Below are 13446 nucleotides of genomic sequence, written 5' to 3' on the forward strand. Positions count from 1 at the left end.
CCACACTGAACGTGTCTTAATTTACATCACTATGGCTCCTCACTTGAAGGCACTATCGACCTCAAAAAGGAAGTGATCTGTCCTCCGCTAACTCTGTTCGGAGCTGAGATGGGTTCCAGTTTTTCCACTGCAACCAACTGTCTTCCTCTCGAGTTTGCTAGTTTGGAAAGCAAAAAGCAATGTCAACGCCTGTAGAACATGAGGGCCTCCAAGCCCTGCACCTGTGAGTCCTGGTCAGCCGTGAAAGCAACGCCTCTCACACACCTAGAACAATGTGTGAAGCAGGGAATGAAGGGCATCACACAACAAAAATCGTATCACGTCAGGGAATGGACTGCCTGGGGAGACTTTGCACCTTGTTAGTGTTTAGCAGAGTTATTACAATGACTGTCAAGGAAATCATGATTGTTCTGAGGTTCTCTCTATACAAAACCACAGGAAGATGTTCCTGCTCAATTACTCCTCTAAAGAGAGAGCTAACAAATGTGAATGCTCCTGATTGAAAAACATCACTATCCCTTTCTCATAATTTCCCCCAGCTTTAACCGGAATAAATTCAAGGAACAAATCAGCATATTAGAAACAGCGGTAGCTCACACTATATCCATTTCTTGTAGTATTGGGAAGTCTTTTTTGAGTTTGTAAAGGTTAAAGACATGGCCTGCCAGCAGTGATGGCTGAAATCTTCCATGCAAGGTTCTTGCTTTTGATCAATTGACTTTATAACCTTGTAGTTCTACTTTTCATGTAGTAGCTAAAGTCATAGAAACTTTTCCAAGACTTGTGACAAGCACATTTGCCTGTGTTACAGAACTCCTGTAATCTGTTTTTGCGAACATCCAGCATCACCACACACTGTACCAATAACATGGTGCAATCGTTCTGTGGAAGATGTGCCTGTTTTCTTTTTGAAATCTACCCTGTGATAGCCCTGGTGTTTATTTGGTACCATTTTGGTTTTAGCAACTAAATCTACAATAATTCATCTTTGGGGAAGGGAATTTTATCTGCAGTAAGGTGCCCAAACTATTCCCTCTTTTGTCAAGAAGGCAGAGAAACTGCAGAGAGGCTGGCAGAGGCTGCTTAAGGAGACAGTGAATAAAATCAAGATTTGCTGAGCACTGTAGACTGTTCCTCTCTCTGCCCTGGGTCCCAGCGTGCATCGACTGAGGAAGCAGCACATTTGGAGCAAAACTGGAGGGAGGGGTGTGAAAAGGGCCCCAGCTGATGATGGCACAGAACAGAAGAATCAGGTTCACCATTTTCTTCCAAACCCTGAAGCAGAATCCAGGACTCTCACATCTAAACCTTCACCTGTGACTTTGCAGCAAGTGCTGGTGAAACTTCTGAGTAGTGCTGCACCTTTCTTCTTTCTAATTCTAGCCCCTAAAGAAAAAGAAATAGCTATGACTGCTACTTCATGTAGAGGATGTCTGTGTGGTGTCGAGTCTACAGATAATCAATACCCTTTCAGTATGAGATGACAGCTTACCATCTCCTCTGTTTTGCTGCATCTATTTTAAAAAGGGAAAACATTCAAGAGATTTTTTTCTATAATGCAGATTTGCAAGAAAATGAAGTTAACAGTTCCCTGACAGTCTTAATCTTGGCCTTTTAAACAGATTTAGCAGTCTTCATTCCCTCCTTCAATCATTCTGTATTACACCCTACATGTGGCTCATGTTGGCCCGGTGGTTTTTGTGCAATGCCTTTAAAGCAGCTACTGAAGTCCCACTATCAAGCAGCTACCTTGACCTTTAGCAGTGAAAAGCTCTTGGCTCCTAACTGGAAGACATGAAAACCAGCCATGCAGAAAGCTCTGTGTGATGATCCTGGGGTCGTTCATTTAGAAAAAAAAAATAACATAAGTAATGAGAAGCACAGAAGTTTTAAGCAAACAGCAGCAATCCATATTGCACAGGTTAGTACAGTTTCAGGAGCAATTCAGATAGTTAGCAAACCATGGCACTGAGCAGTTCACAAATAAGGTATGTGAACACTTCACCTTGTTCAGTCCGTCACTGTGTGTTTGCATCAAAAGATAGCTGTTCAATAACTGCAGGCTTTCCACGCAGTGCCTTGAGCTTGGCAGCAAGTTGTGAGAGCTTCTCTGATTGTCACCAGGGAAACTACAGACCCGTTCTGCATGTGGTCAGCCTTCCAGAGATGAGGCTATTACCAGACACTATCGCAGGAAAAGACATCTCAGGACTGATTTCCCTAGCTAGAAATGGCATTACTAGTGCATATGAAAGGATAGGTTCCCAACTCTGTAGAGGCTGCTGATGCTATGGTTGGTTCAGCTGGCAAAACTACTGTCAAGTTTTCTAAAGCTTTGAGTTCAAACACATGCTTTTATTTGATCTGTGTTATATGATTTAAACCTGATTAAATCTAACACCTGAAGGAAAAGTCTAAAAATAAATGAGATGTTGTTGTCTCCTTTGGTAGATATCTGGAGAAAGTAGTAAAATGCAATAAATTAGAATCAGTTTAAATATTAGTTCAAAAGTGTCATCAGCTGTGAGATTTTTTTGAAACTCGGTCACTTTTGAGTTTAATCAAAATGTTTTTCAAAATGGTAACAATAATGTTAACATTCCCAGTGGTAGAATGGCAAATTAATTTTTAATTAAATGATAAATAATCAACGTCGCTGTTAAAAGGAAAGAGAAGAAACGTGCTAGTTTTGAAGTCGATAGGAAATAGTTCTGTTATAACAGAAGATAAAAGATGGCATGGTCTAATTAAAACATAAAATGCCGCATGAATATCAAGGCGATACCTACAGACCTGACAGACGTTGTCAGGTAATAGTACAGGCACCTGAGTTCTTCTAGAATCATCTTTGCCTTCACTGGCTCCAAACTCTGTATTTTATGACAGCCTTCATAGGAAATCAAATGCAAAGCTGGGAACTGAACCTGGTTTTACTGTCTGAGCTCCTCCTATAGAGTTTAAAAGTTTCGCTGTTGTATGAGTCTGTTGGTAAACTGAGAAACTCAAGCCTGAATGAAAAGTAGTAGTATTAGAGCTGGCTAAAAATTGATCTTTAATCTTAAATTCTGTCCTTGTTTTCTGTCTTCTCCCTTTCCACACCTAGAAGCTTCCCCTGGGTACAGAGGAGGCTACGTGGCTTCTGTGTAACAGAAATGTCACACAACAGAAGGCTGAATTCCTGATTAACAGCAGCACCTTCCACTTTAACTGCAACTATTTAAGCCAAGTAATAAACGAAAAAGAAAAATCAATAATCAAATTGTGCCTCTGTTTCAGATGGATACACTACTGATGATATCGAATTTTATTGGAATGGAGGAGAGTCGGCAGTAACAGGAGTTAGTAACATCGAGCTCCCACAATTTTCTATCGTTGATTACAAGATGGTATCAAAAAGAGTGGAATTTACAACAGGTAAGCACTGGCTAGTTAAAAAAGCTATCCCCTCTTCCCCAACAGAGAAATATCAGTGTCTAACTTTTGTTAGGCATTAGTCATTGTATGACTTCTTTCTTTCAGGAGCATATCCTCGATTATCACTTAGCTTCCGGCTAAAAAGAAATATTGGATACTTCATTTTGCAAACCTATATGCCTTCCACACTGATCACAATTCTGTCATGGGTATCTTTTTGGATCAATTACGATGCCTCTGCAGCCAGAGTTGCTCTAGGTAACTTCTTTTCAAAATCACTGAACTACATATATACTTGTTGCCTTTGAATACAGCAGCACCAAATCCATACAGCTGATTGCAGCAGCATTAATTGTGATCTTACACATGCAGCATAGGGTCTTTGTTGTCAGGAAGGCAGGCAGGTGTCTCCTTGCCTACATCTGAAGTTCTTGCTCTGCAGTTAGGTTGGGATCCTGACTGACTTACAGTTGCCATAATGGTCTTTGGATCAAGCCAAAAATATCTCGCTTCCAAACTGAAGCGTAAAGGTATCTAAGGTATTCAGGTATCTAAGGGTATCTACACTGTGCTGCATCAACATTTCATTGATGTTAAAAAGCATCCTCTCGGGCCAGATGTGTGGCTAGAATGAATACACAAGTTCCTACTGACATTAGTGGAGATATACCAGCTTACACCAAAGAAGCCTGTTTTACCTACATAGGTGGTTATTTCCTGTATCATGTTCCTTCCTCAACTTTCCATAAGAAACAAGATCTTCTGCCACCATCTGTGTTTTAAGGCAGATATGCTTTTTAAATGCTAATGCCAGAAAGACATTTTATCCCACCTCTTTTGTCCCAGCTCTCTGTAAATTCAACTCATTACACCTGTGCCGAGAGCTGTTATCTAGATGCATTAATGACTTGTGATTAAAGCAGGCTAAAAACAATTTCATCCAGCTAAAACAAAACACAACACACAAAAAAAAAAAAAAAGAAAGAATCATGCAGTGATGGATAACACAATGAGATAGAAATGCTTTAATTGCAAGCACCCCTTTAACAGGAAAAGCTGTTTTGGTACAAGCATATATATCACTTTCTCTTCATCAAAAACCACCATTTTATCATAAAGCTTCCCTTTCTCCTCTCAATCCTCCCTTTTCAGTCAAAAGCTAGATACTTATTCCAGTTCCCCAGAACAATGCAAGCCACCCTATGGGGTCAAGGAGGGCTACTGCTGTAAATAAAGCGAGTAGCATTTCCTCACATAGAAAGAACAGTGATCAACTCTTTGCTATCCAGGTCAGCTAACACCACGTTCCCTAGCAGAGTTATTGTAAAAATTAGGGCAAAGATGTACAAGGTAGCCTGGGCTTTTGAAAGCTCTTGTTCACCCTCCAATGCATGGAAAGCCAAGGAAGGTGCTATCAGCAGGTCTGCAAGGATAACTTTCTTTCCAGTCCTGCAAAACACCTTCCCTTGGCTGTTAAGAATCTGATCACGTAATTAAGCCACCTGCATGAGAAGTGCATGGTAGCTGGGTGGTGCTGCCATTACACCTTTCACACTCAAATTTCCTTCCCTGTCTTGTTAGTCAGTCTCTTTTTCTTCCTTTCGCAGGAATCACAACTGTGCTGACCATGACAACCATCAGCACCCACCTCAGGGAGACCTTGCCAAAGATCCCCTACGTCAAGGCAATAGATATTTACCTGATGGGATGCTTTGTGTTTGTGTTCCTGGCCTTGCTGGAATATGCCTTTGTAAACTACATATTCTTTGGGAAAGGACCCCAACGTCAAAAAAAGGCAGCAGGCAGGCCAGGACATGCTACAGGCGAGAAGAGCAGACTGGAAACAAAGAGATTCCAGGTAAAATGTTCAAGCTGACTTTTCAAACATTATTTCTGCTGTGACAACGTTGATGTATATGATGATAGAGATAAATGCAGTTTGAACACATATGCAAAAGCATTTAAGGTTGCCTAGAGAAAAATTGTGTTTTAAGGAGATTATAGCAACATATGGTTTGTTCCGTCTTCAACTGAAAACAGAGTAAGAAACTACAGAAATGCAAATGAATATTCAGAACAAGCATTTCTTTGCAGCAGAGAAGAAATACAAGGGTTACAAGGAAGTTAAATATTTACCATTTCAATTGTATATTTCGTTGCTATAAAATGTGGTATAGAAGAAATGTTTATTGTATAGTTCCTCTTTACACACAGAAACTTCATCAGAAATGGAAAGCAAAGACAGACACTGTTGCTTCAGTGAGTCTTGAATGAAGCCCACACCACTGAGCTTCCAGAAACGCAAGGAGGATGCTGCTAGGTTATAACAGCTTTCACAGATGTCAGGATTTTTCCCTCAGACCACAGCTACCCCCTCTTAAAAAACAAGCCAGACAAACTCCAGGAAGTAAAACTATGGATGTTTTTTAACAGGGAAAAGTTTAACTTAGCAGTACATCACTGAGCACTCGCAAACTTCTATAAACCTATTCTGTTTTTTCCCAGTTTTTCAGAAATAAACACTTCTCTCAGGTGTATTTGGCCCAGTTGACTCAGAGGAAAATACATACCCTAATGAGCCAAAAATTTTCTTCTGTTCTCTGCTTTTCTTACAATATATTACATCCAAGTATTAAGGAGATCTTACCCAGGCTGTCCTATAAACTTCTGTACTGTTGTGGCCTTCCATGATAACATTTGGACAAAACTATATTTGAGCCCTCTGTTGAGCTTGAAGAATGAGACTGACACATAAAACTCTAACAGGTAAGACTTTAGCTTGATGGATGGTTGCAATTTCACATACATGTCATGAAGTGCATTTCAGAAACTCTGTGATATTTTATTAGTTCTAGAGTTATGTGTCTTGTGTCCCAGCAGCCACACCTCTACAGCTAAGCATCATTAACAGAGTCGTCATGTCCTCAGTCTCAGTGAACTCATGAGCCCATTAAAAGTCCTTACCCGCATTCGCCTCCTGTCCCAATGTGCAGGAGATGCTTTATTACAGTGGGTGCACAAATTCAGTTCAGGCTTGCAGCAGTGTCCAAGGTCCCACAAAGTATTGTCCTCCACAGAGCAGAGGAGATAAGCCACCCTGTTACGGATTGTTGTGCACAGACACTGTCTATCCATTTCTACGGAAGATAAGGAAAGGAAAAAACCCAACAAAACCCACAAACTCTGACCAGCCACCTCAACAGCTCCTGAGATAATCCAGCCTAGGTGAGAAGAAGCACAGCAAGGGTTCTTGATGAAGAGGGTAGCAACACTTCTTCAGAGGTCAGCTTTGGCTACATGGGCTCCAGTGCACTGAACTGAGTAAAGGATGAGAAAGTGTAAAGGAAAATAGCGCAGGTAAGCTCTTTTTCCTACGTATTTGCAGAGTTTGTTTAACTAACAAAAACCCTTAACTCATGACTAAAAGCTTTTATCTAAATGTTATGCTGGCAAAGATTAAGCTGAGACCAGTATTCAGAATGGGATGGAAAGTATTTACAACCACACCTGAATTTTTCAGAGCACCACATGCATACACCAGCACATTTCTGACAGAAAACGGAAGGCATACACACTTTGTACCAGGATTTGTAAGTGTTCACACTTTAGACTGCAATTCCATTCTGAGACTGAGAATGCTTTAAGTGAACAGACCGCTTTCTGCCTGTACAGTGCAGGTTTGTGATTTTAGATACATATATATATATATACACATACACATGGACACACACATGTGAATGGATATCAATGGATTTTGTTATCGCACTGGAGATACATTGATGTGGGACATTGTGAGCATTCATTTTACTCAGCATGGAAATGCTGATGTTCAACAGCCATATTTCTGTCTTCATCAGGAAGAATGCACATGACCAGAGCAGTGGGACACAGTAAAGTTATGTGATGTCTAGTGAAGACAGATCCCAGCCCCTCTCCATCATGTTTTGGGATTTTTCACTGGTATTATGATGCCTGTACCAGAGCAGGGGAAAGGTTTTTTGGAGCACAAAAGAAGTACATCTGTAAGTATGTACAGCTATAGGATATTTTTTTCCCTTTTACTCTTGACCCATACCACTTATCCATACAGGGACCTATAACCAATAGAAGATACATAACAGTGCTTCCTCTCTTTGTGCCAGATGAAGATACCGCTCATTCCCATCTGACATAAAACTCCCACGACTAGAAGAGTTTCAATTCCTTCACCGGATAACAAAAGCGTTAGACATGGGAGCAACACTCAGCAAACTGACCGCGATATTAACACAGTATAAAGACCAGATGGAAAATGAAACCATACTGCTGTTTCATATGTGGCTGTTCCTTGCTCTACAGACTGAAGAAGGTGGAAATAAAGCCTTTCCAGTTTCACAATTTATGCCATTTTAATTTTTAATATGCAAAAAAAATATTAATTTGTAGTAAACAAGCTTTTTGTTTCTTTGAATAAAGCATAAAGACTGCCTATATCTCCTTGTCTATTTGTCGAAGCTAGATGCCACTGAGGAAACCACCATAATTATGGATAAATAGGACAAACCACCCAGCAAGAAAATATTTAGATAGTCCATGCATGCAACTGCTTCTCTTTCCCCAAACAATTATAATGTGAATAATCATTACACAGAAGATGTCTCTTAAACATGAGAAAGAGGCAGGATTTAATCATAATGTGAGTGGGAAAGGGGCTGAGCCATCAAGGCGTTCATAAATGGCAACACAAGGCAGGTGGTAGGTGGCCTCTTGCTCCCCAGTTCTGCACAGCATCACACCTTCCTTTCAAACCTTCTGTAAACTACAAAATACCTGTGATGGAAAGCCAGAACCAGTCACAGGCTCCTAGGAAAACACATGATTTTCCAGTACAGTGGCTACTGGAAGGAGAAAAAGGAGGGAGCACATAACCACACAACTAGCTCAACCTTCAAGTAAATCCACACCTGAATAAATATATCCCTGCTGAGCATAACCTGTTTCTTTGCAGACCAGATTGTGGTAACACTACTGCATTTTTTCCAACAAGGCAGCTTGTGTGAGTAACGTGGCCCTGAATCTTTCATCTTAAGAGAAAGAAAAGATGTTTTTGTATTGAGACAAAACAAAAGTTCTTACCTTTTATGTCCCAACAGTTAATGTAAAAAAAGTAGGTAGGTAAAAACCCATTCCAGACAGCACTAAGCATTTGAGACCCATCCTCTGGCAAGGAATGCCAACATGCTCTTCCCCTGGAGCTGACTAACTACTTTTTATGTGGTCAACACAGGACTGTTGTTTTGGGGGTTTTTTTATTACTTTAACTATTTTACACTTACAATATAATTTGATGCTCCTAAGCAGGAAACTAATTTTCTAAGTAAACATACAAGCCAGATTATTATTTCTTTTGATGATGTTTCCTGAGCACCCATCAAGGCTTTTCCACCAGTGAAGAAGATTCAAATATATGTACCAGTACTGATTTAGGCTGTAGGTAGTTCCAGTGCAAATGAAGATTTAAAAATCTATAAACTCGATATAGATACACACTCAATATAGATACAAATGTCATTACAAGAAGCGTCACCACATACATGCGTCTGAAGAATATTTAAACTTTGACAATTATACCAGATGACTAATACAACATCAGCTTTAGATGCTTTGACATCCTCCTCACATATGCTTCATGATATGTTCAAAAGACAAAAAAAATAACAAATATTCAGCTTTCTACAAATTTAGGCAAAACGTATGCATTGTACAAACAAGGCAAAGTGTATATGTTCATGCAAACTCACATTTAGGCTCAGAATATCTGTTAAGCAAGAAATCCTGTTTTCATCCGAGCAATGGTCAGTTTATGTAATAACACGTAGGGCATTCCAGTTAAGGAACAACAAGGTGGTATTTGAAAGAATGAGTGTGTTATATCCGAGCAAGGAAGAACTACTGCGGGCTTGGTATGGCTCATCCTTCCTACCTAAGGAGGGGACTGAGATACTCTACTCCTAAGCAGACAGCCAGCTAGTGGGCCAGAAAACTAAGTAGACAGAGCCTTGTCTCCTCTATCCCCATTTTTTATCACACTATCCGATGCAAATGTGTCAAAGACTGTGGACAACTGCAGTACATACCTGAAGTGGGGAAAGAGCCTCATCACTGAGATATGGGGTGGAATGATTCAAAGCCTGCTGGCTGTTTCTGGTGCACAGGCTTCCTCCAGCACAGGACAACAGCAAGCCCCAGGTAACCTCGTATTAAGTAAGGGAGAAAAGATTTTAAGACAGAAAATTTACAGCTTTTACTGTGCGCATATTTGCTGTTAATTCATTCTAACCTTAACATAAACAAAACTAATAACAAGTCTCTTTTGGGGATCCCTTAACAACTTGTACATTTTCCATTTTCCTGTGGGAATTGGTAGAATTCCTATGCTTCAGTGACAAAACCTCAGCTGTGCAAGTTTTAAGAATATTTTGGAGTGAACGTCAATACATTCTGAAAGGGTTTTTAATGACATGGGAAATTAACTATTAGTCCAGCTTCACGTCGCACAAGCAGAGAATTTGACCCAGGTACATAAGAAGAGTTTTTATACTTCTCTGAGCTAATTTATTCAAGATCAGTGTAAGGCCCTTTGCTCTGAATTGCAAAGAGTGCAGTCCAAAGACTGAATTGCTTCATGAGGTATACAAATCATCCCACCTAAAATGATTTAAATAAAACTAATTTTAAAGTATAACAGGTTCATTCATAACACTTAAAGCGGGAATTCATACACTGCTTGGCTTATAATAAACTGTCAGGGCATATTAGTTTAAGAAACATCTCTATGAATCACTTTAGATTGTAGGCAGTTATGAGTTGCCTTCACAAAAGAGAAGCTATAATAACTGCTTAATGATGCGTGCACTACTGTTACTACTATTATAACACTAAAGTCAATTAGCGTAAGCATTAGGTTATGTAAGCAAAGACAGCTCAAAGAACTATTTCGTAAAACTGGGAAGAAAATGTTAACCTATCAAAACTTCTGAGAATTAAAAAAAAAAATCTCTTTTTACACAGAGACAACTCTGAGATCATTGCTTTTTCCATAGAAAATGTCAGAACTTAGGAGTAATGAATAGTGCCATAGTTACAGCAGTCCTCTGAAGAGTAGGGAACCTTAGGTTAGATCTTCCTTCTGCTTAAATCTGAAGACTTGACCTAAAAAGTATAAACTGGGTAGCGCATATCTCAAGTGAAGATTGCAAACACCATGCTGGTTTGTGACCAGCTGGCCTCTCTAACCCAGAATATGTGAGCTTTTCCCACCAAAGCAGTGGTGGGAACTGGAATATTCCCACTGAATGCTCATTTCAGCGTGTACAGAATCAGTTGCTAAACCTGACTAGAGTATTTTCTATCTGTGGTGATTTATTACTCCATTTAGAAGACTTTTTTCCCCACAGCTCTCCCGGGTGGCTTTTGTACAAATAGCCCCTTCACTTCTTTGTTTTCAGTTAGTAAGTGCTTAGACTGGCACAGTGTAAATATGCCAGCAGTCATCACACAAGGTTTTCTCCTGGCAATGGGAAAGAACATCTTCCATGCTGCCAGGTGGAACTGAAGCTGTCTCTGGCTTCCAGCTTTCCTCGGTGGCAACCCCCAGAGACTGGCTTTCCCTGTGTGCTCTGCTTGGAGTTTTTTCTTGAACATACTTCAAACCTGCTGTAGATCATTATACCATTTCCTAGCTCTGCTATGTCTTGCTAAAAAAGTAAAGCTCAGAGTGCGAACAAAGCATTGCATATCACTGGTGCTTCACAGGACTAGATACTGTCAATAGGTAATATTTTTTTTCCCTTATAAAGGTATAAAGGTATAAAGGCATTCCCAGACAGCCATGGTATAGGTTGTAATATATTTGGGGTAGACCCAATGCCACCGTTTACAAAAAACAATTTTAATATTCAAGCCTCAAGGCGAAGTCTTTGAGGTTTTATTTAAGAGGTCTGTGTCCTGATGTGTATTTGCCTCATATGAGCTACAGTGGATGTTTAAATATCTGGGAATTTGAAACATCTAGGAAGTCTTTATAGAGAAGTCAGGAGTCATGCTGGAAACAAGAAAAAACTTTTTCTAAAAGAGGTTTCACTACAAACATGTAGAAAACTAAAGATGAGTGAAAAGGGAAACACTTTGTAGTAATGCAGCCATTCATGGTTAATTACATTCATACATTAAAAAGGCAATGATATTAAAATATTTTATATAAATACATATCTATTGTTTGTGCCAGACATGTACACACTGGTTGCAGTTTCCAGTTCTTTGCTCGGGTACTTAAAACAGTGCCCTGACTAACTAATAACACAAATAAGGTAAGTAATAAACATGTTTGAAACAACTGCTTCTGCTACCGATGTATAGAAATGCAACTGAACGCGAGGTTTCATTGAGTAAAATGGATTATTCTATCTGCACATGAGCAAGTTAATGGTATGCTGTGGGGAGTAGGGATTTCCATCTCTGCAATATAGTAATTCTCCAAAATTAATTCTCATCACAAGCATATTACCATAACTGATAAAATGTACATGTACCTATATGTTCTTCATATACGATGAACCCATTGTTACAAAACTGTTCTTGAAACTAACCTACAGCACTAAAACTGTATAAAATTGACAGAGACAGCAATTATTTTTTTTCACCTTGAGTACACGAAAGCCTAGGGTGTCAGGTCACCAAACATTAAAACTCAGTATTTCATGAAGACCATTATCTAAGTTAAAGATAAAATTAGAAAACTCGTACTTTACAGGGGATGCGATAAATAAATGGAGAGGTCCCAGACCAAACAGCTAGGTCAGAGATGCCTAACAGATAATTTCACACCAGTCAGGAAAGTGTATTTTCACTTCCATCGATGCTATACAAGACATGACTGCCACTGCAACCCCAGAAGCACATTGGCAGTAGAGCCAGAAGGTATCTGTCCACCTGGGAGACACCCTGGGCTTGCTGAGGAACTTGTCTAATTCACATTCCTTCCTTGACACAGGTTGATCCCGATGGAAACATGCTTCTTAGCCCACTTGAAATACGAAATGACGTCAGCAGCTCAGATGTGTTCACGAGCCTCCGTGACCCCCGAGCCACCACATACACGTATGACAGTGCCAACCTGCAGTACAGAAGAACCACCTCCAGCAGAGACCTCTACAGTAGGAGCACTTTGGACAGGCACAGGCTTCATAAAAAAGGACGCTTACGAAGAAGGGCATCCCAGATCAAAGTCAAAATCCCTGATTTGACTGATGTTAACTCGATAGACAAGTGGTCCAGAATGGTCTTTCCCATCACATTTATTCTTTTCAATGTTGTTTATTGGCTGTATTATGTCCACTAACTTATGCAATAACATTACCATAGACTAACATAATTAGACTTGTTTCTTTTCCTTCTCAATTTTGTTAACTCTGAAGAACTGCAGTAGCCATAATGTTACATGTTCAAGGTAAGATATCCACCCATTGAATAATTCTGGATTTAAACTTTCAAAAAAACCAAACAAAACACCAACCCAAATCCAGCCTCACTATGTTCATATCAGAATAGTACAGATCTGCTCTTAAAGAGCATCTTCAGCAAAAGTGCTATACCTCGATTTTTACACAGAGTTTGTGCATCACCCATGACCTTTCTGTACCTGCTTTTATCTTTTTTTAAGTTGAATAAAAATTAGTCTTACTGTATTCCCACAGCAGCATGCTTGCAAACAAGACAGTAAAACAGCTCAAAGTAGTAGTCATGTCACAGTCTTTCAGCATTTAGAGTGTAAAGAAATTTGAAGAAATAACTGTTTGAAGGATTATAACTATTACATCACGCATCATTTCAAAGTTAATAGTTATACTAGGAAGTATTTCCATAGTGTCTGTGAGAAGTGTCACTCAAGGAGATGTAAGGCAATTCACATTTTCAGAGAGGCAGGGATCTTTGAAAGAAAGAAAGGGCAGCAGAGACAAATCCCACTTTGTTTCCAACTAAGGAATAAGCTGA

The 13446-nt window shown here is 39.6% G+C and overlaps 1 protein-coding gene across 2 annotated transcripts in view; it reads left to right on the forward strand.

The window, feature by feature from the left end:
- Positions 1-12793, forward strand: part of GABRB1 (gamma-aminobutyric acid type A receptor subunit beta1) — a 134131-nt gene extending 121338 nt beyond the window's left edge. For both annotated transcript variants that reach the window (XM_059817581.1, XM_059817583.1), the window contains 4 exons: positions 3277-3414; positions 3520-3672; positions 5022-5272; positions 12446-12793. In XM_059817581.1, coding sequence (XP_059673564.1) covers positions 3277-3414; positions 3520-3672; positions 5022-5272; positions 12446-12793 — 890 coding nt within the window. The remainder of the gene's footprint in view (positions 1-3276; positions 3415-3519; positions 3673-5021; positions 5273-12445) is intronic.
- The last annotated feature ends 653 nt before the right edge of the window (positions 12794-13446 follow it).

This window comes from Gavia stellata, chromosome 5, assembly GCF_030936135.1.
Source record: "Gavia stellata isolate bGavSte3 chromosome 5, bGavSte3.hap2, whole genome shotgun sequence".
Lineage (NCBI taxonomy): Eukaryota > Metazoa > Chordata > Aves > Gaviiformes > Gaviidae > Gavia > Gavia stellata.